Raw genomic sequence first — 27,979 nt, 5'->3', positions numbered from 1 at the left:
GATACCTGATCCTCACCCATTTTTAACACGCTACCTTGTTAATTCTTATACATTCTACAATTTGAGACCCTAGCCCAATTGCTTTGTGGCCAGTGCTTGAATGTGGTCCATACCTGAGTCCTAAAACAGCTTAGATTCCAAACCTGAGGACTGCCCACAGCAACTTACCTGCAACCCATCACAACTAAGAAACCAGTTTTGAATGCATCAAAGCTAATGAGAAACAGTAAAACCTATAGCTCATGAATTTATAAAGTATCTGGGCACTGGAAGGAACAGGTATGACTGCAAAAATGACCCTTCTGGAATTTTCTCAGCATTTTCTAAAGTGCCAGTGAGAATATTTCTTTCATTCTCAACTTTAATTTTAGCAGTGAACTGAAATAACACTTTTTATTATGGTGAGCAGTCAGGTAAGTTCCATCGACAACTGAATTGTAGTCTTTATTAAAGTTATTTTTATAAATTTATGTCTAATAACATTAAAAGGTTGCTTTTTACTTTAACATGTGCTTTGCAAATTTATATCAGCAGTAGAAAGTGCTTCCTGTGAATAGATTTTACTCTTCAAAAATGTGACTGCATCCTTCATCTCTAGTTTTTCCATCTCCCAATTATTGACCTTACCAAAGAAAGAGGAAAATAATCAGTTTGCAAGAAGATGACGATGTATAAAATAAAAGCTAGTTTCGAGATCCAAGGATATTAAAATAACATCAGCCAACCACTTATAATTACGCACATTTTAGAAGTTTCGTAAGACTATGTGCTAGGGTTGAAGAAAGCTCTCACAGTGAAAATTATAAAAAAACTTTAAAGGTCCTCTAAAGGGTGCAAAAGATCCTTTCTTGGGATAATCTTCCTTAGAATATAAATAATAGCCAATATGAAAAAAAAAAGTGTTACAGATTAGTCCATTAAGAGAAATGGGCCATCTTAACCTTGGTAATCCGGGCATGATCCAGTTTTGGATACTAAAGTACCATAACGAAGATTCAAATATTTACATTTCACATTATATGCAGGACCAAATGAGTGGCATTTAGATAGGTCCTAACATTAACATAAACATACATTTATTCGTATGGTTCTTGCTCCATACAGAGACATCTAGAGAGGCTGTTCAAGAAAAGTTGTGCTCAGAATCAAAGAAAGCATAAGGAGGGAAGAGGAAGAAGCATCCTTATAGTCATCCAGCATTTTCTAGCGACAAACATCCTTAACAGCCTCACAATGGCCCATGAAAACAAAGCTTTAATTAACATCTTTTCTTCTCCTGTTCAAGATAACCTAGAAACCGAATATGGTTTCATGTGTCTTAAATTAAAGAAGTACACAAATTATTTACATTTTTCACTTGACAAAAATGATTAAAGTTGACTAAATGTAGCACTTATAAAACCCCAAGTAAATAATAGTATCAGCTGAGTAGGAGCCAACTCACGTACCAGAAAGGTTCTTTTTCAAAGAAAACAATAACTAAAACACTTATTCCGATACTGCTGACAATTCATCTAGTCCTAGTAACCAACTTCAACCACAACATTCCCAGTAGAATGAACATCAGTAACTGAAGACTATTTCATTTGCATTTTTTTCTTACCAAGATCACATGAAAACCCATTACTTTCAAATGCCGCATTTTCATAGCAAGGAATCCTCTGGGGTGGGTTGAATCCAAACAGTACGTAGATCTAGGAACACAGAGTACAGCTACTCTGAAAACAGAAACACAAAACGTGAGACTAGTTACTAACGAGATGACCATGTACAATCTTGCTGCATCCTTGTTCTTTGGATATTTCAAAGCTGAGCTCTCCACTTACCACATTCCTCACCATTCCCTCCTGTGTTAGTCCTTCACTTCCTCATTACCTAGACTATGCAGATATTCCAGTACATGAAGACTATTTTACGAACCACAAGCTTATAAAAATGCTTTATACAAACAGTATCCCTTAACCATCTTTAAGAATGGCTACATTCTCGATGAGGAAAATTTTCAGATATGAAAGCACCCATTTTAGGGCTTTCCTGTGCAGAGCTAATCTGATCTAAACATAATGATTTATGCTGCTAGAAGCACTGATGTAGATAATACCAAATGGAAGATGCTCTGCTTGTAAATATTGTCTCCCAGAGACAGACACACTTAAAAGCCAGAATGGGGAGACCAAATACAAAAAAGAAAACACTAAGAGATAGGCAAGACTGTTGAAAAGATAAAATGTATACGAGTAACAGAAATGTGGAAGGTGTAATTTGTCTTTCATTGTTCATGGCCTTTTGGAAAGATTAAGTTCATTGGGGGAGACAAAGACATTTGTATCCTTACTGTCTTCTGTCATACTCTGGCTGTTATCTGAGATAAAGTAAGAGAAATTTCGTATCTCTAAAGGAACACTGATTCCTCATTTTTTCTCGGTACTTTAGGCTGAGAGCTACTACATTATATTATCATGCCAGAACAGATGAACACCTGAAAAAGAAAAATGATCTTTCAACTGGGTCAGAGAGAAAGCCTCTTTCTGAGGGAAGATGGGTAATAAGTAGAAGGAAGATAGTGGCTGAAAAAGATGGCCAAGGAACAAGCTAGGTGGATTTAGAAAGGCGCAGAAGTTACAGAGCTGTGTGTGAGTGGAGAGGGATGAGTAGATAAGAGTTTGAATCCCTACAGACTTTTTCTGTACCTCTCTCTACCATACTTACGTGCATGTGCTACAAAGCAGCAGGGGATATACGTCGCTTGGGGTCAGGATCCACGCCTGACTCATCTCTGTGTGCCCCACAGGCCCTAACAGAGCCTTTCCACAAAGAATGACTGAACACAGGGTGTGCAATATGACCTGATCCAGATGCCTACAAGGCAGAATATTCTCTCAGGGAGTAGCATCAATTTCTCCCAGAAACACCCTCTGTACTGTGTGAGTCAAGGAAACTACTTCTAATTAACTTCAGTATGGTTTGATCCATATACAATACAGCTTAATTAAAAAGCTAAAGTTTCTCTACCTTTAGAAAGGTTTGGCGGTAGAGAAAAATATTTTTTGGGTATTTGATTTTAGTAGAAGCCTTCATTCTTTATGATCACTACTGCATTATCTTGTCAAAAATTTACACTGCACTGATGGTTTCAATTATATTAGCACTGTTTTATTGAACTGTTTAGCTTTAAAACCTGATTTTAAAAAGTTGCCTGTTTCATGAAATGGACAACTCCAATCCACTGTCTTCAACCACAGTGCCCCACATTTATACCTAAGGGGTAGATTAATGGATGTCCCTTGGTGCATTACAAGATCTATACAAATATAAGGTCTTTGTATTGTTACTGCTATTTAATATGAAGTCTTCGAGAATTAAGATTTAAATTTAGAAAGCTCAGCAAATGCGTATGTGTAAACAACCTTTGAATATTTGTAGCAGAAGTTACCACATCCACGTCAGAAAATGGAAGCACTTGGCTCCTGTTAGCATCCATTCTGATTTCAAAATCTGAAAGAAAAAAATTGATACTAATTTTTCAAACATCACTCCGAGTGATTTTTTGTTTGAATAGGTATACTACCACTACCAATAATTATAATGGCAGCAGGTAAGCTATACTGAGCTTACCTACCATGTGCCAAATACCAGTCTGGATTTTATATGCATAATCTCATTTGTTGGTCACAGGAACCCTGTGAGGTAGGTACTATTATTATTGCCATTTTACAGATAAGGAAAGAGGCTGGTGAGTGCCTAACACACAGCACTAGTAAGTAGTAGAGTGAAAATCCACACCCAGCAGTCCAGCTCCAGAGCCAATGCTGCACCACACTAGACTGCTGCAGTACACTCCTTATCTTTTGTCAGAAAAGAAGTAAAACAGAGGAAAATCATATGAAGTCCCATACCGATATAATAATTATGTGGCAACCATACACTTTCTGAGAAGCATCCTTCTCCCAGAAGGCTACTCAGCACCTCGGCAACCTTTGCATGTGGATGTAATGGCATGGAGGGCAGCTGTGGCAGCACTAAGTGTGTGTCCTTGTGACAAGGAACATCATCAAGTTTTAGACAGGCAGCCAAAACATGAAGCTTGTGAACATTCCTCTCCACATCACCTTAAAAAAAAAAAAAAGAGAGAAAGAAAATTATAGTTAAGAAAAATATGAATGCTACATCTAAGAAATTGTATTAATGCACCTATAATTCTGATTATTTGCTTCTTATCAGGAGGAATCTCTCTGTGTCTCCCTAGGTCCCACAGTGTGTAGGTCAGAGCCCTGATAACGTTTTAAACTTTAAAATATCTTTCAAGGTGCTTTAGCCTCAACTCTTCACTGAACGGATGGGAAAATGCTCAGGAATGTTAAAATGCCTCCTGATTAAAGGCAAAGTTGGGACTAGATTCCAGGTCTCCTGGGTTCACAGCTGCTTCCTCCATGTTAGACTGCTTGAAAAATCGGCACATGGTGTTCCTTTTCCACACTTCAACTTTGGAATTTCATACTGTTGTTTTTAAAAGGATTTAAAATACTCTATTCCCAGATAATCATCAAATTTTACACATCTAGCCTGATATTGCTTCTCCTTATTTAATAGTAAAGACTGAAAGACAACAATTAATTTGGTTCCAAGAGTAAATAAATTCACTACTTTGGTAACTATTTGGTTTCTTGATCTAACGGCTGTGCCCTCATTACAGGCCATGAGTGACAAAGCGTTTACAGCTGCAAAAGTTGACTTAACTTGGCTTCAAACGTGACACATATGGATTAGAAGTACAAACACCTCTGATCAAGGCATAAAGAACAACCTGAACATTTAGCCTTTGCACAGGTGCGTGAAGTGTAAATAAAAAGAACAATGACGCTGTGCTTCTCATTCTTGCCGTCTTTGGGCAGGATCTGTCCCTAAAGGAGCCTCCACCGGTTTGCTGGTTTGAAGCACGGCCCTTTGACTTCACCATCACTGGTCCTTTCATCAGGAGCACCCGCTCCACACGTTTTAACTAACACTGCGGCAACTGAGACCCCAATCTGAATCACCTGGTAGCCTGGCAGTACTGCTTTATTTTAGTCACCACCGTGCACTGACATCCTACCTGACGTCAGCAGATCATGGATGATGTCCTTTTGAAGAAGCTGATTAATAGGGGCCAGGGGAAAATGGTTCATCAAGCAAAACGAACACACGGCATTCAACAGGTTTTCAGAAGAGATGTGGTGAAGACTACCAGTCAGAGCACTAGCCATAACTTCTAGGAACCTACAGGGGCAGAAAGGAGAGTCAGCTTTCAAATATGAAGAGTAGACAAGGTCATGGTAGAGCTAGTGAGGTGTCACAGAACTGACAGCTTTAAGGGGATAAAACAATCAGGCTTGCAATAAGTCTTCACACATCTTTCAGGTCGGTGACTATCTCATAATAAATACATACACTCAATAAATGTTAGCTACTACTACATGTCTTACACAGGGCAAATGTTTATAAGCTTTAACTCATTTAATTCCTATTCAAACTCTGTGGGATAGGTATCATTATTTTCTTCATAATAAAGATGAGTAAACAGGCTAAGCAGGGTCAACTAACTTGTCCAAGAACACACAGCCAGGAAGTAGCAGAGACAGCACTGGAATCCAAGCTGTCAGGGTCCAGAGGCTTTTAACCATTGTGCTAGATTTTTTATCATGAGTAAGCCTTTAAGACCTGGAACTCCACTGCAGTTTTATAATCAATTACAATTCTCTAGCTATTAATACTCTGAGTTAAAAGAACTGCTAGCCTAATCCTACCACCCAAGCTAATGTTACGCAGTATAACAAAGCAGCTAAGCACAGAGGAAGAGAGGAAAGATCAAAATTAGGTAAGGTCACGTGTGCAGGGTGGCACTGCTGATAAACGGCACGGATACGCTTTGAACCCAGGTCAATTCGACTCTTAGGGCATAAGCTATATATCATTATATAAGAAAAAGGAAGTATTGATACTTGCAGAGTACTGTGATAGTGTACAGGAAAGAAAGTAGATAGGGTAGCTTTGGGGATAAGGAGAATTTCAGTTAAGTGGAAAAGATGGCAAAAGGGAAGACCACTTGAAACTAACCCCTGAAAGTACATGCCATTCATGCTGTAATAACTAGCGAGGTTGGGGCACAGGCAGAGATGCCACAGCAGGGCAAGTATGGCCTGAAGTAAGCCCTTAGTACCAATGAGCCATAAAGGGAAATGTGAGATCAACTGGGAGGTCCCGTGAGGAGCAGATGGCCGAGTGAGGAAGGCTGTGACAGGCTAAGCAGGACTGCTAACAGGTCCTAGAGACAACAGTGAGGCAACACTTACTAAAGGGAGAACTGATGGAGTTTGGAGTATGCAGCAAGAAACAGCGGGGCTGCAGAGGACCGATCTGGAGCCCAGCAGTAATCACCTCCCCAGTCTCCTCGCATCCCACTTCTTATGCTGTTACCTCATGCTTCAGCGACACCAAAATCTGTGTCATTCCCTGCATGTACTCTGCTGTTGCTTTCCTTCCTGACCTGAATACGGAGCCCCTTCTACTCAGAATGGTCTTTCCATCGTTAACTGCTCTCTCTCCATCTTTCAAGATCTGCTCAGGTACCAACTCCTCCAGGCAGGATGCTGACCCTCCACTTTGCCAAGCTAGCATCCTGGTACATCCCTCCTCTATTCCTATATACACTGTATAAAACTCTATCACTTCAATGTTCATGCTGTATTTAACTGCAGAAAGGATTATGTCTCATTCATTTTTGTCTTAAGTACCTGAGTGCTTGGTACAAGTTTTCCGACTAAATGAACAAATAAACTTAGATGAGGAGGAGGAGAATGTTAATGGAAAAGGAAGAATCAAGAATAATGAGCTAAAAACTCACCAAGTTGTATACATTGAATATGCACAGCATTTTACATGTTGTTATTCATACCTCGATAAAGTGGTTTAAAAAGCTCTAGAGCGCTTTTCAATTATGGAGCAGAGACAGGCTTATTGACAAATAATTGCAGCTATGTGTCAAGGCTCCACCAAAGAGTTATATAAGACATGACAAGCACAGGGGCTGTGATGGAGACAATTAGGGGAAGGCATATGACAAAGCTATATAAGACATGACAAGCACAGGGGTTCTGATGGAGACAATTAGGGGAAGGCACATGACATGCAGTATGAACTGAGTCTCACAACAATGGAGAGCACAGTGGGCAGCTGCTTTTCTTGGCCCAGGACTTCTCTGATTACCTGCCCCAAAGAAATGGGCATGTGACCCAAACTCGTTTGATCAGATTTTCTCTTTTGGAAATCTGAATCTTGAGGGAAAACCACAGGGACAAAAAGCTGTTGGAGTCAAGCTACTAGATGGCAAAAAGATGACCAGTGAACCTTGCCACTGAGACCCTCAGAACTGCCCTAGTTTATTCCTCCAAGGCCTCTGTGACTGACACTCTACTAGTTTTTTTTTTAATCTAACAATTACTGTGTCTGGCATTGCCTTAAGAACCTGACACAGATTAACTCATTTAATCCTCATAACAACCCAATACGATTATTTATTTCTCATCCCCATTTTAACAGATGAAGAAACTGAGGCACAGATAAGTAACTTGCCAAGGTTAAGTAGCTAATGAATCGCAGAGCTAAGATTCAAACCTAAGCAATGTCTCCAGGGTCTGCGCTTTTAATCACTCTTCTAACAAATGACAAATAACATGTTATATGCGTTTCTGGTTTTTAATGAAACTTAGAACTGACCTAGAGAGGAAGGAAAGATGTTCTGGGTGGAAAGAAGATGAAAGAGCACAGCATGTTTGAGGAATTGCTGTGTTTAATAGTAGAAATGCACGGTTGTGGTTAAAATGAAAAGAATAGAAAGCTGTAGTTTGGGACCAAATGAAGAGTTAGGGTCAAAACTAAACTATAAACTCAGGAGCTGAGGGAATAAGCTGGGGGAGAGTTTGAAATGAAAACTCCTATGCTGAATTACCAAATATATTGCAAAGAACAAAGAAACTGGCAAAAGCAAAGCACATATCTTTAGCAAAGATAAAATAAAATTCTGTTTAACTTCATAAATAAGGAATATTATGTTTTATTTCTGGACATGGAAGAAGGCCATGGATGGGTTCGCATGTAAGAATTCATTAAGCTTCGTAATCTTTTCTATAAATACGATATGTGGCAATAAAAAAGGAACAAGTACATACTCGTGAGTCCAGCATTTGTGGAAGTGATTGAGAGAAGAATACACATGAAGAATAGAGACAAGGCTTTTCACGTTTAGGAAGCCAGGTTCATCTGCTGCTTTCTTCATAAACAAGTCCATCAAACTAACAGGTCGAAAGCCAACGTTTTCAAATAAGATGAGGAGAAAAAGAACCTAAAAAAAGAAAGAATTGAGGGAAAACTTCTTAAGAATTACAGTATGCTATTAGCAATCTTTTAGATCTCAAAATATTTAAACCGCAATAGAATTGTCCTGACTGACCAAATATTCCCTTAAAAGGAACAATTATCTTTTCCTTACAAAATCTGTTCCAGTTATTCTTGAATCAAGAGTATCAAGTTAACAATCAACCTCTTTTTATAAGCTGAGAACCAGAGCACAGAACGGTTTCCATATTTCCATCTCATTTAAAATAAATATTTTCCTATACGCTTTTCATATAACAGCTCTGAAAATTTCCTTTAAATATACCTCTTCTGAAGTTTTTCAAAATGACCAAGCCAGTTTTGAACTGCTCTCCCTTCCAAACCTAGACACTTCCTAGATTCTAAGAGATAACTCAAAAATTTCTATGTTCAGTACTAATTTCTATAACTGAGAATAGAGCTGAAATACAATGATTAAATGTTCCAGTTCACCTCTCATTTCCCTCTCAGTCTTTCTCACAATAAGTACTTCTCTTTCCAAAACAATTTCCATACTAAAGTCAACCTCACCCTCCAAAGTGAATTAAACCAGTGACCTAACATGGTTACCACTACTTAACTACAAAAAGAAGTTTTTACCACCTGCTTCATTTAGATGTTTAATTAACACATGCCCTGAATTAAAAGGCTCTTACTCTGGAAGAAACAAGCAAACTTTCCATAAATAGAGAACACACATGATCATTAAGTAATGACAGTTTATTCTTCAAAAAGCGTAAGCCTCTCACATCACCTATCTCCATTATTCTAAATCTAATAAAGGAAAAGTAGAAAGACAGAAATAATCCTTAGTATCCAACCAAAGTACCATACAACCTTTTGAAAAACAAATAGAAAAGCAAACTTTGGACAATATAATTTTTGTTTTGGAGAGAAAGATGGTCCAGACATTGAATAATATATTAATAGGTAACCCCCAGACAAAAATTTTAAGGAGCTAATTTTTCAAGCCGATTTAGCATTGGAATATTTTGGAATCTAAACCACTTTAAAATGATAGAGAAATTATTTCGAATGCTAAATAAATTAATACGTTTCTTGAAAGTTTCTGAGGCTTACTCTAAACTGTTAACATACTTACTTTTTTCAACTTCCAGATGTCAAAAGTTGTAGCCACATAATCTGCTATTCCCTTAAAAAGATCTATATTGAAGTACTGGAGGTCTCTGCAAGACTGCAATATGCTGATCAATATTTTAAAGGGACACCCATGGATATTACCTTTAAGAATGAGTTAGAGAAACAAGAATCACCAGATGGTTTTGACTGTAAGATCCAAGATACTATATACACAGTACTTTTGTTTCTTTAGAAAAAATAGCACTATATTTTGTTAAAAAAAAAACAAAACACTATAGGCAAAAATAAAATTTAGATCTAACGATATCATCAGATATTTTTCATATAACAGCAAAGTTGTTAAAACAAACAAAACAAATATAGTCCAGAACAGATCGGATGCTACAAATCATATAAAAAAATTCCCCTTACTTGTGACTATCTTACTGCACTCATTCAAAAGGATAATGGAGCGGTGATTCATGGCGGCCAGTACTGCAAACATGCGCTGGCTATTCAAAACAGAAAACTGGTCTAATTCTTTCAAGGCTTTCATCTAAAGAAAAGTAAACTTAAATTTAATTTATCATTTGTGGCAAAATAAATTAAACTCCTATATTTAAATAAAAAAGGATAAAGTTTGAGCAAGATGACTCGGACAAACAGGTATATAGATAAATATACGTAAATATATATACAGATAAAAATAAATCTATTTCTATTATTTCACTTTAGCAAAGTTACATACAAAAGCATAATGTTCTCCTAATAAACTGACTTCAGGAGGTGATAGCAAATCACAAGAAATATTTTTTTCAAATTTTACCCAACAGAGAAAATTCAGAAGGTATTTACCTCCAATTTCCTTTTAAGACCAATCGGTGCATCTTTTCCAATACATTTCATTACAGCTTGTAATGTGAAGACACGTTCTATTTTCCAAACTTGCTGATCAACTAGCATCCTGTCATCAAACACAATAAATACCACAGTCCTAGGATCTTAAAGCCAGGTGAGAAATCGTAAAAGTCATTTGGTCCAGCTTCTACTTCTAGGCAAGGAATATGAAGCCCAAAGAAATGATCTACCTGCCCAAGAGTGCAAATAGTGAAAGCTCCAGGACCAGCCTAGTATTGTTTTCTCTCACATTATTTTGCTATCTTTATGCATGAACAAATTTCAGGAGATTATATTAAGACATCCTAATGCATAGTCAATGAAAAAGGGAATTAAAAATTATTCTCATCAACCTATGACATTAGATTAGGTGCATCAATTTTATAAGTTGTAAAACTTAACCTCCTTTTCAAGCTGGGCCAGTGTCATGTGACCTCCACATAGTACCCAATTAACCATTATGAACTGAGTACATGTCAGTTATCCCCCAGCCCACATCAGTACTATGTTTTCAGATAATTTTAGATTTTAATGTTACCCACGCCTTTTATTTTATGGTAGACCCTGAAAGAAGCATTATTTCCAGCTTTACCTGATCCAGAGTCACTATTTTAAGTTTAATAAGGTATTAAAGACCATAACTAACAAAGTCTTCCATGCCCCACTCCAAAAAAGGGAGCTCAACTTTCATCTTCGTTTTTGATTTAAGAGAAACAGAGAAAGGCACCTGAAGAAAGGGTAACAGAGTTCTCACCGCAATCCTGCTCGAAGAACATCCACATTCTTGCATGGCTCCATTGCCTCTAAGATAGTTGACAAAACTGAAAGACATTTCTCATCACACTCATTGATACGTTCCTATTGAAATATAATTACAAAAATACCACAGGTGATGAGCTCATAGTGGACTATCTCACCCAAGCAAAACCACTGAACTGATGCTTTCAACTAAAGGATTAAGTATCAAACCAATAATTCACAGAGTCTGTCCACAATAAACAGCATCTTTGGAAAACAAGATGTCATATGTAAGTGAATTTTCCAAATAATTGATACATTCTTTTATGTATCAACCATTTTTTTACGTGCTCCATTATCACTGAAAATGATTTGATATTGATTACCTTCCTCCCCTTCTGAAATAACTTTATCAAACATTATTTTTACCTCTTCTTGAGACCCAAAGCCATCATGATGACAAGTGCAGTAATATTAGAGCTACAGGACAATTTTCCTACCCCTAAAGAATCTTACACAGCTGCGCTTACAATTTCCCTATATCCTTTCCTGGGTATCAAACTGCAACCTCAGTTGTGAACCTTCTGATTCACATCTGCTGTCACATGTTACCACCACTACCTGGATCTCAAGAGGATCCCAGGCTCCATGGATCCTTCTTTCAAATCCTCTGAATTAGGGTACTAATTTAGGTTCTAGAAATGGCCTAATTTAGAAAACGAATAGTAACAACACAGCTTACCTAGTGCTCTACAATTTAATCACAACTAGCTTATACACCTCACAAGAGTACTCGTGATCACATCTGAAAGATGTAAGCTCTTTTGCTAAAATTACAATACATGGCTAACTAGTCACAGAGTCTCAAGTCAGAACCAGATTATGATAAGAAATAGATACTGCTGGAAGGAAAAAAGGTCTCATTCCCATGAGAGGGTTTCCATTAACAATTTATAGTATTCCATCAATACCTACTGTGAAAGAAAAGACCACTGGCTATGTGTTTGAAGGGCAAACTTCACTGATGACATATTTCATCCCTAGCTAAAATGTCTTCGCAACATTCCAACATGTTAGTGAGATACAATTAAATGTACAGTTAACCTGACCCCAAATATCCACTGTCCATTCCTCACCAATGCAGATACTATGCTGATATGAATACCTGTCCAAAATTCATTTAGAGCATCACTGACCAGGTAGAGCGACTTACTGTAATCACTTTTAAATAACTACATAGGGAACACAGTCTACTAAAAAACACGGATATTCTGCGGTTTAAACACTCACACACGACACACAAATTAGTTCCTGGGCGAGAACATGGAAATCATAGTAATGTAAAAAGTTAAAGTTAAAAACTCTCATATACCTATGAACCCAATTCTTGAATTCTATAGTAGGATAGGATATATATCAGATCATCCTCAAGAAACTCCTGTCTTCAAAAATAATTATTTAATTATGATCATTGAGTTCAGAAGTCTGAAGAGTCCACTCTTAAAAGGTAAATGATTACTTTAATGAACTCATCTTTTCCTCAGCCAATCTGGCATCATTTCAGTGACATCGAACAGGACACTGACTCCTTTGTTTGAAACTAAAATTGGCTCCTTCCTCCATTCCATTTCCCACTCCCACAGTAATCTAAATACAAATTGGAGCACGTTGATGACCTCTGCTTAAAATATTTCACTGGATCCCCATTGCCTACAGGATAAATCCGAACTCCTTAGCCAGGCAGAAAAGGCTCTTCACGATTCATCCCCTTTTTCCCCAACCTCATGCCTTGCCATGACACCCAACCCCTCCTCCTTGACAACCACAGACACAATTTCCTCTCCATTCCCTCAAACTCACAACCCCAGTATTCTGTACCTCCAGCCACAATGAACTACTTTCAGCTCCACAAACTATTCTCCAGGATTTGAACATATAGTCTTCTCTGCTTGAAACACCATCCCCTTCGCTATCCATCTTCTAAGTGCTGGCCATTTCTTGGACTCAGCTTAGCCATCATCTCCTACTGGGCTTGAATTTTAGCTCTACTATGTCGAGGTGTTTGTTCATTCACGCAGCAAATATTTATCAAGTACCTACAGATAGTGACACTAACAGGCATGTGACCTTGGGCAAGTTATTTAACCGCTCTAAGCTTAAATTTCCTAATCGGTAAGATGAAAGTAACAATACCTACTTTTAAAAAATACACTGAGAATTACATGAGACAATCCTCTTTTCAAACTTTGTACCTATCACTGCTTCAAACAGTAATCCTGTATCCTCCTCTCCCATCATCTCTTCCCATCATGAAGGCGTACTCCTGCTAGGTTTGAAGCCCTTGTAATGCACTCTCTATATTTTTCTTTCATTGCACTGAAAGCTCTATGTGGCCGTTATATTGTAACTGTATTCCCTATGCTCAGCACCATGCCTACAACATAGTAAATGTATGACTCATCAGATGAACATTGGTTATTTTTGTAATTACCTACAAAATATCTGTTGTCCCCTCTAGGTTATAAGGGCAGGGATCATGGCTTCTATATCTTTACATCCCTAGTGACAAGTCTAGTAACTGATACATAGTTGACACCCAATAAATGTTTACTGTATGAAGAAATCAATCCAGTAGCTGTGTGACTTTAGCCAAGTTAACATCACTAAATCTCTTTCCTCATCTGCTAAACTGAGGTAACATCAACCTTACAGAGCTATTGTGAAGATTAAATAAGACAACACAAGAAAAAGGTATAGGTAGTCAATAAATACTAGTTCCCTTCCCTTCTCTCCTTCCTTCAACTACCCAACCTTTCCTTGTATATTTTGTACCTCTCCCCATTTTAGCTTATTCACTATTACTCAACTCCAGAGAAAAAAAATGGGGCAAGCTTTCATAAATTTCTATAGCAAAAAGATCTGGCTAACTTAAGGACTCTAAATCATATAATATCTATGCAGAAACAAATATAAACTACCATTCCAAATATAAGTTTCTTTCAAGGAAGCTACATGTCTACATCCCATCATTCTTTCAAGATATGCTAAACCAAGTAAAAGTATATTTAAGGCTCCTTTTGATTTTACCTGGACCACCCTCAGCAAAGTCTGTACGAGTAGCGTATTCTGAGGGATCCCGAGCTTCACCATAGCATGAAGACTGAAAAGCAGGTTGTCGTAGTGCATGATCTTGGCTTCTCTCATAATTTGTTCACACAGCTGGCTAAACATAGGGTGGTTAAACATCAATTGTTTTTCAAAGCGCTTCTGGTCATCAGACATCTGTTTGGCAATTGTCCACATGGCTGAGAAATAGTTACTACTAGGAAATGTAGGTGCTTTTGAAAATGTATCTAACACGTCACTCAGGGAATTACACTCCTGAGACAGTTTTCTACAGTTGATCGGGGTTGGTTTTGTTCTCTTGGTGAGAACATCTTCATTGGAAGGCTCATGATGAAAGTTTTTCTTCAATCCATTATCAGAGACAAAGTGATTTGAGTTAAAGGACAGCCTTCTAGGACAAAGTAGTCTGTCAACTGCAAGGACTGTTGCAGTGCTTATGCCCTTTGTTTGAAAGCCATCACCTCCTGATTTAAAAATTAAGGCATCCTGAAAGAGATATCTAATAGATGACTGCATTCTATTATCAAAGTTACTTAAGAGCTTTCTTGGGTTCCAGTTTGAATAAACAATTTTTGGTCTGCAAAATCCCGAAGGATACAGCCTCACAGTTCTGCCTGTTGGAACTAAAGTACTGAATTGTCTGAGGTTCCATAAAAAGGAACCTGCTCTGTTATTCATTTTCCTAGCCACTGAAACACTTTCAAATGGCTTTAAAGTTGTCAAGATCACACACACACGTCGCTTCTAAATATGAAAGAAAACACATGTCGTCGCTTTCCTGTAGGGGAAGGGGTTATAAGAGAAATAAAAATTAGAGTAAAACTTCTACTTAAAAATATCAAATGCATTTAACAGAGACTAAAGTGAGAACCTAGGGAGGCATTAAGATTTCCGTTAAAAAGGTAAAACCATGTTAGCAATATGGGCTTTCTCCATTTCTACCACAATGTGTATATACACAGCCTTAAAGGTGCAAGGTTACTTTGGAAGTAATCGTTGTACAAATAAGGTATTAAAAATATAAAAAAGGAAGTGGATTTCTGACGGAAAAGTTTTCCTGCTTTCTTTGCAGTAAGGCATTTTATGTTACCACTGCCTTGAAGATGTTGTCAATGAAAAACAAGGGTTTAACTTTGATGGATACTTTTTAACACAAGAATTTAACTACAGGTAAACACGAACTGTTAAGAATAAGGACTTGGACAAGTAGAACGGCTCAGAAGCAGCAGCAAACTAAAGTGATGCACGTGGCCTGCGCTTGTCTGGAGATAACAACCAGACAGTCTCACCAGGTCTCAGAACCGGTGTCAGGGGTCCGTCCTTCCGGAGCTGGACCTCTTAGTATTAACCCACCTCCCTAAACTTACTTCCCGGGCAACTCCTGAGACCTTTCTCTGAAAGGCGAGAATTCTAAAGCGTAGTACGACCACCTGTTCCACCTATGCTCGTCCTCCACTCACCTTAGTTCAGAGCCCCCTGGTTACACAGAGGCGCGGCCATACAGCTTCCCCGCGAGCTGAGCGTATCGCGAGATTTTACGGATCCTTCATAGGTCAAAAAGTGTTATGTTCGCGGGAGGTTGGAAATAGTTTACTTGGAGTGAAGAAAGCCTACCAAAAAACTGACTAGTTTTTCTTAGCTGCAGGGAATAGGCACGGGGGAGACCACAGAGCTTTTAATGACAGTGTATAACTGTGTACCCCAACACGCAACCTCTGCAGCTGGGCGCCAGAGTCCGCGCTCAGCTTCAGAGTGCGCCTGCGCCAAGTCCCGAGCGGCGTGGTTGCCTGGAAACGGTGGAGCAGCGGTTCAAGCCCGCGGGTCCTGGCTTCACCATGGCCAAATTCGTACTCGCTGGTGAGTGATGCCCGCGTCCACCCGCAGATCGCTCAAAACACCGACAGCTACTCTCCTCCTATGACCGCTTGCCAGTGATCTTCTTAACTCGCCTATGTTCTAGCAACTCCAGCCTCTATATGGACCACCCAGGCTTTATTATGCTTTCATTCAAAAATGTATGTTGGGCAGTGACTGTGTACAAAGCACTGCTGGACACAGGGGATACAGTGAGGGGAAAGACACATCCCTGCCTTCGAGGAGCTTTCAGTCTCCTGGGATACAGAAGCATGTAAACAAGTACTTTTGATACAGTGTGATTAATGCAATGAGGGGTATGTACACAGGGCTCTGGGGGGTGTTACAAGAGCCGATTTGTGAAGGTTTGGAATAGGGAGGACATTCCAGAAAAAGGCACAGAGGCTAGAAGTGTCATGGCCTCTGGATATGGAGGAAGTGACTGGACCTGGGGCAAGAATGGGAGCAGAAGCCAGATCCTTGCACTTCAAGAACACCAAGCAAAGGTGTTTGAACTGTATGCTGAAAGCAATGAGGAGTCATTTAAAATGTTTAAGCAGGAGGGTATCTTAATGAGCTTGCATTTTAGGAAACCCACCTTGTCGGCAATGGAGGGGACGGACTGGAAATGTCGACTGGCATCCAGAAAACCACCAAAGAGGCTCTTACTGCAGCAGGCTATTGTACCTGCCTCCTTTCCTCTCAGCAAGTTTCTCAAAAGGGTAGACTGCTCTTCTATCTCCAGGTCCGCCTTCCACTCAATCTGGTTTCTACTTCTGCCTCCTTTCAGAAATGGCCCTCACCGAAGTCACCAATGACTTTACAGAAGCTGTCCGGTCCTTGTCTTATTTGACCTCTTTGATGCCTTAACACAATTGTCATCTCCCATCTGCCTGAAAACCTATTTCCTTTGCTCCTTTATTCATTCAGAAGAGTATTTTTGAGAATGTTGCATTTGTGGCAGTGGCAGGGCTGAGTTCTATAGGAGCAGGGGCAGTGGCAGGGGACCTTTCTTAGGCAAAGACTTCCCAGAAGAAGTGATTTTTTAATCAGGGTCCTGAAAGATGAGTGTTACCTATCGGAGAGGAAATAAATAGGGAGGAGGAAAGTAAATTAGGCACGGGTAGCAGGGAGTGGGGCTGCAATGAGGAAAGCTAGTTTGGTGATTTTTGAGAGTATACAATAAGCAGAAAATTGAAAAAGATTTAGTAGGGTTGGAGCATAGAGTACAAGGAAGAGACTATCATATGTTAAGGCCAGAGTTAGATAATGTATATTCTTGTGAGCCACGTTCAATATTTTTTTAGATGTATTTATTTTTGGCTGCGTTGGGTCTTCGTTGCTGTGCGCAGGCTTTCTCTAGTTGCAGCGAGTGGGGACTACTCTTCATTGCAGTGCACGGGCCTCTCATTGTGGTGTCTTCTCTTGTTGCAGAGCACGGGCTCTAGGCACATGGGCTTCAGTAGTTGCGGCACGCAGGCTTAGTAGTTGTGGTGCACAGGCTTAGTTGCTCCGCGACATGTGGGATCTTCCTGGACTGGGGCTCGAACCCTTGTCTCCTGCACTGGCAGGCGGATTCTTAACCACTGCACCACAAGGGAAGCCCTCAATATTTTAAACTTTATCTAAAGTACATGGAAGGTTTTTGGAAGGAGATACATAATAAAATTTGCATTTTATCTCAGTGTTATTGCTACAATGTGAGAAGAAAAAGACTGGACGCCCAGAGCCCAGTTAGGTACTGTAGTCCAGGAAGGAAATACTGGTGGCCTGGTCTAGGAAGGTGGGCAATGGAAATGCAAAGAAGTGAATGGATTGGAGAGATGTTAGGGAGCAGAATCTATAGAACTAGACATTTGACTAGGTGGAGGAAGAAAGGAAGGGAGAAGAAAGAGGTAAAATTATTCCCAAGCAGTAGTTTGCATAACTGGGTAGATGGGAAGTCATTGAAAAAAAGCAGAAGAGTAGGCTTTATACTCTGGGTACTGTTAATACTCTTAAATAACTGGGTAGATGAACATAAAGAACATAAGAGAAGGATCAAATTTAGTAGGGGAGTGATGGCAAAATCTGTCATAGACATGCTGAGTGCCTATGAGACATTTAGAAGGAGTTGAAAAAATATAGGACGGTGTAGACATCTAGATAAGGAGATAGTTCTGAACTGGAAATACAGATTTCTACTTGAAACCAAAGCAGTGGAGGAGATTATCCAGGAAGGATCATAGAGTATGAAGGTAAGATGCCTTGTAGAATGCTAACCTTTTAATGCATTAATAAAGGAATAGGAACCTAAAAGTGTAATGAGGAGTGGCCAGAGAAGTAGGAAGAAAACCTGAAGAATGCCCCCACCACAGTGGGTATTTCAAGAGTTGAAGGGAGACAAATGCTACCAAGGGTCAACAAGAAAAGGATCAAAAAGTATCCATTGGATTTAGTGACATGGAGGTCCATGGTGACCTTCTAGAGAATTATGGGAAAAGCCAATTGCAGTGGCATGAGAAATCAATGGAAGTGAGGAACTGGGGATGGCAAGTGTAGAGAACTATTTCAAGAACTATTTCAAGTTTTAATAGAAAAGGGCAGGTAGAAGGCAATGACTGAAGGGGCTTTTTGTTTCTCAGGACAGGAGAAACTTAAACATAATGAGTATATTTTAATTATGGTAGAAACAGGCCATTAGAAACAGAGCTAAGATGCTAGAAAAAGGGGATAACCAGTGGAGGTGGAAGAGGGTGGTGTTCAGAGCATAAGTGGTGAGATTGGATCTGGATAAGAGGTAGGATCCCTCTTCCACTGAATAGAAGAAAGAAGGAAAGGAGGAATCCAAATGCAGATAGGCTAGTAGGTTTGATGGCAGGAGCTTGGGGGATTTCCCAACCGATGCCTTTTTGTATGATTTGGTTTAGTTTGTGTAAAGTAGAAAGCAGAGTTTTCTGTTGTCTTCTGATAGTACAGAAAAATATTGGAGAGAAGGAAGGGGCTTGAAGGAAGTAGGCAGTTTGGAATGGTAATTGTAGAGACCAGAAGAGAGTGCTGCCCAGGAAAACAGAGGGATCTCCAGGAAGAGTTGAGGGCCAGTTGAGACTGGTGACCATGAATTTATAATGGTACCGCTCTGCTTAGCTCTACCATGTTTATCCAGGGGTGCCAAGTACATGAAACCCAGGCACAGAAAAGGCAAGTTACTGGGTTCATTCAGGGTAAGGGGCCTTTTACCAGGCTTACTTGCCAGAAGCACAGTGGGGCAAGAGAATTGCAGACATGAACCAGAAGAGTGGTCTGAATTCATGAGTCATGGATTTGAACTAAACAGGGAGGCTAATAGCCAGGGGGAGTTTGAGAGGGGATGATGACTTAGAAGTCACCGGGAGGTTGAAGAACTGGTGAATTGGGAGTAATCGGGGAAGAAGGCTATAGAGAGGGTTCTGCCCTTGGCCCCTGCCCCTCCTACTCTACCGGACATCCAGTCCCACCAACTTTAGTGGCTGTCACTTTCTCTGTGTTTATGCCTGCAATACCTGTATCCTAAGCTATTACAGAAGGCCTGCTCTTCAGATTTGCAGGTGCAGCTGCCTGCTGGTCATATCCACTTAGATATACTACAGATACTTCCAGCTGCGCTTTATGATTTAAACTTCTCACCCATGATTTCTCTCTAGTAAGGTCAGGATCACCTAGCCACGCCAGAAAAAGAAGTTAAGCCGGACTCTTCTCTCTCCCGGCACTTCTCCTTCCCCCAATACTCTCTGCACACATAGCAAGTCCACATGTGATTCTACCACCACTCCTCACTTCACACTTTGCCTTTTAGTAGCTACTAATGAGTAGTTCATTATGAGTAGTTCATGCTTAATTAGTAGCCTGGCAGCCTCTTAGAGGAAGTGAGGTCTAATACAGCACTGGAGGAGAATAAATATTCAAGTCTTTTTTCCTTTCCACGTTTTATTACTAATGATGCTGATCTCCTATGAAAGTCATTTTATTTTGCCAATATAATAAAAATCAAAAGTTTATGTTATGGCAGTTTATGCTATAGCTCTATATAAATTATATTGTAACTGTGTGATTAATTCTGTAATTATATGACAAATGCTTGTAACTACATGATAATTTCCATGTGATGAAAGAAAATATTGCTAATTTGAATTTTTTAGGTAGAGCAGATTGCCCATATTATGCTAAAGCAGAACTTCTGGCAGATCTTTTACAAAAGAATCTTCCTGATTTTCGGATACATAAAATTACACAGCATCCTGATGTTTGGGAGGTAAGAGGCCTTTACAGTTTGTTAAACTCACACACACAGAAAAATGTGTTCTGATTTAATTAAATATTAGCTAGTGTATCAGATAGCTTTCCAGGAATGTTCATGTACTATTGATATTTTAATATTAGTAAAATCAGTCCTGACTTATCAGCCTCAAAACATTATCTATATTTTTTTCCTAGTACCTAATAGAACAAATGAGGCCCTAACCAGTAAGTAGAATCAATTTGGCTGGTATTTTCCCCCCAAGAATCCACATAGCTTATATTGCACTTGTTTTTTTTTTTTTTTTTTTTGTGGTACGCGGGCCTCTCACTGTTGTGGCCTCTCCCGTTGCGGAGCACAGGCTCCAGACGCGCAGGCTCAGCGGCCATGGCTCACGGGCCCAGCCGCTCCGCGGCATGTGGGATCCTCCCGGACCGGGGCACGAACCCGTGTCCCCTGCATCCGCAGGTGGACTCTCAACCACTGCACCACCAGGGAAGCCCGTATATTGCACTTTTTAACTTTCAATTCTCCTTCATATTGATTTCTAATGACATGAGGGACTTGTTTATTTGACACACCCTTCTTTGGGACTTAGATGGAAATTTGGGGGAAGGAGTTTCCTTTACTGGGGAGTGTTCTTGGGAACAACATCCTTAGAAGGAATGAGGGCAGCAGGACTGGGCAATGGGGGAAGTTGAACTGCCATACAGCTCTAACAAAGGGCTCAGCCAGCCCTGCAGGGAACTCTGAAGCTGGGATGGCCCTTCAAAGATACCCACCCAAACAGGCAAGGAGGCCAGGCTTTTGTTCTCCTGCAGCTAACAGTCAGAGGATGTGGGCTGCCCTGGGGAAGAGACTTAACCTTAGGCAAGGGAACATCCTTTGGCTGAGGTCAGTTTCCAGAGAGAGACTCAGCACTGAGCCATCAACAGCCAATACGCCTCGTGGCAGGGGGAATGAGTGCCTTGGTCACGAAGGAGGAATAGGGACTACACGTGACAGGATCTGCTAGTTCACCAGTTGTGCCTTTTGGATCCACATGCTGCATGTAATACGTTCACACCATCTGGGAACAGCTCTTCCAGAATTCTGGTTGGCATCTCTCCCCGGGGAAACTTTATAAGAGGAAGTTAAGTGAATAATAGTCTCCGCTGCACATCATTTCAGCACTACACATCGTTCAGCACCATAACTGACTCATCACCTTTCTTCTCTTCTATCCATTGTAGATTCCCCTCACCCTCTGCTGATTCAGGTGACTTATTAGGTGTGGTGGTGACTTACACCTGTATCCTTAGGGGCCTGAGCCCTCGTCTCTATTCCCTTTTCAGGATATGACTGTTGTACCTGTCCATGTGCTGTCAAAATTAAACAAGGCACTACAAAGTATGCCCCAATGGGTTACCTAGATGCCAACCATTCTTTCCTGCCAACATTGGGTAATAGCTGCCCTACGTGCTCCTGATCAACGGGGCAATTACCCCTTCCATGATGGTAACTCCTCTCCTTACTGGCTGATCTCTTGGCACAGGAGCTCTAAGTGACCATGTGGCAGCCACAGATTAAAGTTTAATGGGACTCTTCCTGATAGAAGCACCCCTCACCCTGGGTGGGTCACTGGGAGTGATGGTAAGCAGGGTCACTCTTAATTCCATCCTTGGTTCCTGGATTCATGTATTCGACCTATTGGGGCAAAACTCTATTGATTTGTGGTATATATTGCATCCTGAAAGATGGTACCCCATCCTTGCAAGGTATCAGTCTCTAAGCTGGTGCATGCATCTTCAGTGTGTTGCTCCATCCCTCTATCATGCTGCTGAATGTTGCCATATATGATAGGGCCAGTGGGTCCCTGGTTTCATGCCCAATGTCATACATCGTTTACTTTAAAATGGGTTTCTTGGTTCAAAGTGATGTTATGCAGGATCCCATGTTGGTAGGTTAAATATTTTGAAAAGTCTTGAACAGGGTGCTGGCCAAAATCCTACAAGCAATAAAGGCAATTCTTTATCTAGAATATATGTTGATTAAAATCAAGGTGAATCACTGCTCTTTCCAGGGTAGAAGGAGTCCAATGTGATCAGATTGCCACCAAGAGGCTGGTTGTTGTCTTTGAGGGTTAGTGCCATTAACAGGAGGTCTGCGTTGATCTCTGTTAATGGCAGCAGCAATGGCTAGGTCAGCTTTGATGAGTGATAGCTTGTTTTCTCAGACCATTGCATAAGCTCTAACTTTTTCATGTCCCCATTGTGCCTTCAGCTGTCTAAGTTATCTTACTGCTGGGTTGCTTAGTGCTTCTGTCAATAATAGACGTTCTCTGGTGGGCACTGCCCCCCGTCCTCTTTTATTTCAGAATTCTATCATCCCAATTGCCATGGGGCCCAGCTCTATAAGAGCATGTCATTTAACAGCCATGGCCCAGAATTGACAGCCACACCAGGCTTCTCAGTGATGCTGAGACCCCTCTCATCAGTGCATTCCTTGTCACTTTGGTGAATGTAGTGTCCTCCAGGCCCTTCCAGAGAACATAGGTGACCAATAGTTTTCCAGCCTTCCGTCATAGCATATCCACTCTAGCGAGCCCATTTTTTCTAAGCTTTTTCATCCCTTCTTCCATGGTCTTCCATGACAGTTCTGGCATTTCCACTTTATTTCATCCCTTGCTCCGAGCTCTGAAGAGCCATCCTAGCAACATGTTGGACTCTCTTCTGAGGTCTTTGTCAGCGTGTACACTCTTGAACAGCAGAAGAGTGATTCATTTTGAGAAATTCTCTCTTGTCCAGCTTTAGGTTCCACTCTTGATTCAGCACCCTCAGGGTCCAGTCCTGTACATATTCTTCCAGCTCCTGCCAGGACATCACCATGCCCTGCTCGCTGCTGAAGGTCCTTTGAGATAGAGTCTCTTTCTTCTAGATTCCCAGTATTTCACTGGTCAGGCTACATTGTGACTAGAGAGGCCATGGGGAAATCATCATGGTGGAAACATCAACGAGGGAAATTCATTTGTAAGGTAGCTTCATGATACATTCCTCCAAAGACAAGAATGTTGCCATGTACTTTACCCATAGAAATGTTGCATTCTGTCTCTATGCAGATATTGTCATTGGAAGGCCTGGTGTACACAGACCAGATAATGATGATTTAAACTTTTTCTAGTAAATATTATCAGAAATCCCCAGATAATTTTTAGCTCATTAATTCAATCTAAAAAATGTAAACTATACTCACATATTTGGAAAGCAATATCAAATTTATATGGCCCTAAGACCAGAGACATCTCATACAGAAGACCATTTGAGTTGGAAAACTCGGCTCCTTTTTTAAGCCAAAACCTTGCACTTCAGGTCTACTCAGGAAAGAGAGCAACATTCAGTACCTTTATCTGGTCGATGAATTCGAAGAATATTCTTTCTTACTTGATTAATTTGTTACTCAACTCATCACTATTTCTATATTTATATTTCTATATTTATATTTCTATATTATATTTATAAATATATTTCTATATTTATATTTTATCTATATCTATATTTATATTTATATATTTATATTTTACATCAAATATATTTCTATATTTATATTTATATTTCTATATTTATATTTACAGTTTAAAGATATCTAAATTTTATTATGTATACACAGAGGTAGTAAAAAAAAAAACTAGTATTTTAACGTTTGAACTCTAAAGCATTGAATTGAATTCCAAGGCAGATTCAATGTGCGACGTCTCATGGACTCTATCATTCAATAGGAGTGGCTGAAAGAGTTGTGTAAAAAGAATAAGTGGAGTCACAAAAATTCCCCCATCATCTGGAGAGAGCTGTTGGATCGTGGAGGAAAGGGTTTGCTTTTGGGAGGATATAACGAGTTCCTAGAACATGCCCAGGTATACAAATTCAGTTGATTTATCTGTCTAAAACATTATTGTTCTCTCCTATTATTTATATTTTTCCAATGTCTTGCTTTCTAAGGTATTCTCTCAGCTCTCTTTTTACTCTATTTGGGCTTTAAACAAGAACTTTCCATTATAGCCATTGTCAGCTATTCTGGTGTTGATTTTTTCTTTCCCAATATTTAGCTTTACTATGGTGTCACCTCTAGCATGACGACTGAGCTGATGAAGACAGTTGCTCAAGAGAACCTGGGGGCACACATAGAAAAAGAGCTGGAGGAAGAAGCCCTGAAAGGTCTCATCAACCCCTTGCAGGTCTGGATCACCAGGTGGGACCGCCAAATCCCAGGATTCGTGAGGTTGACGTTTTATGTTTAGAAGGACAGTGATGTAGGATTAATTACATGATGGAAGAATATCTGGGTGTCAAGTGTGAGATTGGTGTGTATGTATACGAATATTATAGATATGTAATATATGTGTATGCCTATATATCCCCTAGTGTAGCCCCATGTATGAGTTTTAGACTATATATAGATTCAATGTGTATGTAATATGCATATAATACACATACATACTAAATCTAAGAGCAACTTTGTAGCAAAGGTGTTTACTTTTCATAACCGTCTCCAGCTCTCCTGCCCTCATTCTGTGTGTCTCATGCTGTCTGCTGCTCATACGATCCTGCTCGTCGCCTCACTGTCCTTCCTTCCCTCTCCCTTGTCTCCTTCCTTCCCTCCCCCAGCTTCCTGACTGTTGCCCTCTTCCTCTTTCCCACTTGCTAGAGTTGTCCTCATCCTTAGCTCTTCCATGTTGCACTCATTCTCTCTAACCTCACCCCCGTCACTCTTACCCCTTCTCACTTTGTCTCATCACTCTCGCTCTCAGTGGTGGGTGGACACATCCGATGATTGTCATTGCTTTCTCTCTCTATCTCTGTGCTCTGTCTCTCTCCTTGTCCTTTTGCTGTCCATCTTGCTCTATCTCTCCCTCCCCCTTTCCCTTCCCCACCTCTCAATCTGTCTCTCACACTGCCCTTCTTACTATCTATGTGTGTATCCTAATATACAGGCTCATCTGAAAAATTATTTGTTATTAGGAAAGATTTCAAATGCAGAAAAGAACTGAGAATGATGTAATAACCGTACATGAACTTTACACTCAGATTTAATAATATTACATCTGCTTTAGAATTTCTTTAATATTTATTTATTTATTTGGCGGCGCTGGGTCTTAGCTGCAGCACGCGGGATCTTTATTTGCGGCATGCGGGCTCCTCCTTGTGGCCTGCGGGACCCAGCTCCCCGACCGGGGATCGAACCCAGGCCCCCTGCATTGGGAGCACAGAGTCCTAACCGCTGGACCACCAGGGAAGCCCCTAGATATTTTTAAAGGATTAAAATGGTACAGATGCTCTTGAAAACACCACTGCGCCTCTCTCCAAACCCACTGTGAAAAAATGCCCAGATGCATTTCTAAACTCCCCCTCAGGGGTCATTAGGGCTCTCAGTTATCAGCCAAGCTATAGAGTACTCAAATAGTAGCTGAATTGTGGGTGCAGATACATGATACCTCGCCTGTGTTGATCCTAGGCTTCTTTATAAGGATTTGGAAAAATAGACCTTTCTAAAAATGTCATTACTTTGCAGATAAGGGTACAAAATAGAAAAGAGTTATGGTTAAATGAAACTGATTTCCTTATCTTTTTTTAAAAAGAATATAAACACGTAATTACAGTAACACGTAATTACAGTAATATACAGTAATATGACACAGTTCTTTTAAATTTTGCTTTCTGCCTATTCTATTTAATTTGAAAAGCCTTATAAACAAGTACATTTCTTACTTTGGTATTGTTTTCAGATGGCCAAAGCAAGAAGTTAGCAGTGAGAATTATTTTTTTCTACTTTTGATTTCTAGCCTTAAAAATGTCTGTGCAGCTGTGTATGCCAATTTAATATTTTAAATCACCCTATTAATGCACGTGCAGAAGAATATCTATTAAGAATAAAGCCTGGGGACTTCCCTGGTGGCGCAGCGGTTAAGAATCCACTTGCCAATGCAGAGGACACGGGTTCAAGCCCTGGTCCGGGGAGATCCCACATGCCGCGGGGCAACTAAGCCCGTGGGCCACAACTACTGAGCCTGCGCTCTAGAGCCCGTGAGCCACAACTTCTGAAGCCCGGTCGCCTAGAGCCCGTGCTCTGCAACAAGAGAAGCCACTGCAATGAGAAGCCCGCACACCACAACGAAGAGGAGCCCCCGCTCGCCGCAACTAGAGAAAGCCCGTGCACAGCAATGAAGACCCAACACAGCCAAAAATAAATAAATTTATTTAAAAAAAAAAAAAAGACTTCTATACATGGTTGGTACTTAAAAAAAAAAAAAAAAAGAATAAAGCCTGAAAAGGAGCAAAAGATTTAACCACTCGTAATCGGCTTTGCATTTTTATTAGTGCATCGGCTCCTGCCTGCTACAACCTGATTCCCATCTTGACAAGTGGTGAAGTGTTTGGACCGCATATGGAAATTAGCATAAACCTATTTGACAACAAGCAGGCAGAAGAGAAACTCACAAGCCTTGCGAAGGAGGCTCAGGACCTGGCGTCGCCCTTCCTGCGGAGTGTGTCCGTCTGCACCCAAGCGGAGGAGGCCTTCCGCCAGGCCCACGTGATCATCTTCCTCGATGAGCACGTGGACAAGGAGGTGTACAGTTTGGAAGACTGCATCCGGAGCAGGGCTACTCTGTGCCACCTCTACGGATCCCTGATTGAGAAAAATGCTCATGATTCCGTCAGAATTATTGTGGGAGGAAAAAACTTTGTGAATCTCAAAACGTCTTTGCTTATGAGATACGCCCCAAACTTCGCCCACAATATTATCGCTGTGGCCTTGGGCGTAGAAGGCAAAGCGAAGGCGGAGCTGGCCAGAAAACTGAAAACGACTCCGTCATGTGAGTGAGCTCCCGTTTCCGTGTCTGGTTTTAAACAGCGTGATTTCATAGCAGCTAGGAAGAACACTGTCCCCTCTAAAATCAGTCGGGATATCCGGACTAGAAAGTATGAAGCAGAGGCCAAGAACTTCTGATTGTGTGATTTCGCTACTGTGCATTTTCTTTCTACTAGCTTTTATGACTAGCTGATCTTTTCCCATCATTCTAAAAATTAAGAAACAAATATTTAAATAATAAGATTTCTATTTTTCAAGTAGTAATTTGAAACTTAATATTCCTTCCCCCCCCCCCATCAACCAATGTAATCAGTGTTTTTTAAAAAAATACTCAGGGCTCTGTTAAAGTGACCCCACCCCACTTCCCACCTGTGTGACTTGGGGCAAATCACTTAACCTTGCTGTGCCTCGCTTCCTCACCTGTAAAATGAGGACGTAAATAGCACCTACATCCCAGAATTGATGCAAGGATTTAAAGAGATAATGTTTCTAAAGTGCTTGGAGGAGTGCCCGACACAAGGTAAACATTTGCAAGGGTAGTAAACTTGTTAAGGTGATTATGCTATCTGATCAGTTTCTGCTTCTAATAATCCTTGTACTTATAGAGGTCAAAATTATAGGAGGATGAGACAGAATCAGAAAATGGATTTTTGTATCTAAAGGGGGAGTGCTGTATCTAAAAATATGTGTCATGTTTGACAGACTTTAGCTATTTGTGCCCTTAGATGGGGCAGGTGCAACGAAGTCCATTTAGAATGCCAGGAAGTGCAAGACATG

At 40.3% G+C, this 27,979-nt stretch overlaps 2 protein-coding genes across 2 annotated transcripts in view; one reads left to right on the top strand and one right to left on the bottom strand.

The window, feature by feature from the left end:
• Positions 1–15,756, bottom strand: FASTKD2 (FAST kinase domains 2). The gene is made up of 12 exons (XM_082841475.1): positions 15,711–15,756; positions 14,212–15,028; positions 11,141–11,244; positions 10,345–10,453; positions 9,922–10,045; positions 9,512–9,651; positions 8,205–8,377; positions 5,093–5,256; positions 3,897–4,109; positions 3,408–3,495; positions 1,604–1,718; positions 1–622 (listed from the first exon to the last, which is right to left on the bottom strand). Exons 2-12 carry the CDS (start codon positions 14,926–14,928, stop codon positions 503–505), a joined length of 2,067 nt encoding a protein of 688 aa, XP_082697601.1. The 5' UTR covers positions 14,929–15,028; positions 15,711–15,756; the 3' UTR covers positions 1–502.
• MDH1B (malate dehydrogenase 1B) overlaps positions 15,197–27,979 on the top strand; it is a gene marked incomplete at both ends in the record, with an annotated part of 25,598 nt that continues 12,815 nt past the window's right edge. The window contains 6 exons of the mRNA XM_082841597.1: positions 15,197–15,259; positions 15,972–16,111; positions 20,266–20,374; positions 24,114–24,248; positions 24,441–24,583; positions 26,710–27,206. Of these exons, the coding sequence (XP_082697723.1) occupies positions 15,197–15,259; positions 15,972–16,111; positions 20,266–20,374; positions 24,114–24,248; positions 24,441–24,583; positions 26,710–27,206 (1,087 nt within the window). The remainder of the gene's footprint in view (positions 15,260–15,971; positions 16,112–20,265; positions 20,375–24,113; positions 24,249–24,440; positions 24,584–26,709; positions 27,207–27,979) is intronic.

Source organism: Leucopleurus acutus (genome assembly GCF_964270905.1).
Source record: "Leucopleurus acutus genome assembly, chromosome: 6".
NCBI lineage: Eukaryota > Metazoa > Chordata > Mammalia > Artiodactyla > Delphinidae > Leucopleurus > Leucopleurus acutus.
The sequence above is the reverse complement of the archived record's forward strand: the minus strand, read 5'-3'. Positions and strand labels throughout refer to the sequence as shown.

What these genes read in the sequence shown, in the direction of transcription:
- FASTKD2 (XM_082841475.1), bottom strand. Translation starts at nt 14,928, where the DNA reads ATGAATAACAGAGCAGGTTCCTTTTTATGGAACCTCAGACAATTCAGT. An exon ending in GTTCTTCGAGCAGGATTGCG is followed by an intron (nt 10,454 to 11,140) that starts GTGAGAACTCTG and finishes GTTTGATGACAG; the next exon opens with GATGCTAGTTGATCAGCAAG. An exon ending in TGGGTTTTCATGTGATCTTG is followed by an intron (nt 623 to 1,603) that starts GTAAGAAAAAAA and finishes TTCTTTGGTAAG; the next exon opens with GTCAATAATTGGGAGATGGA.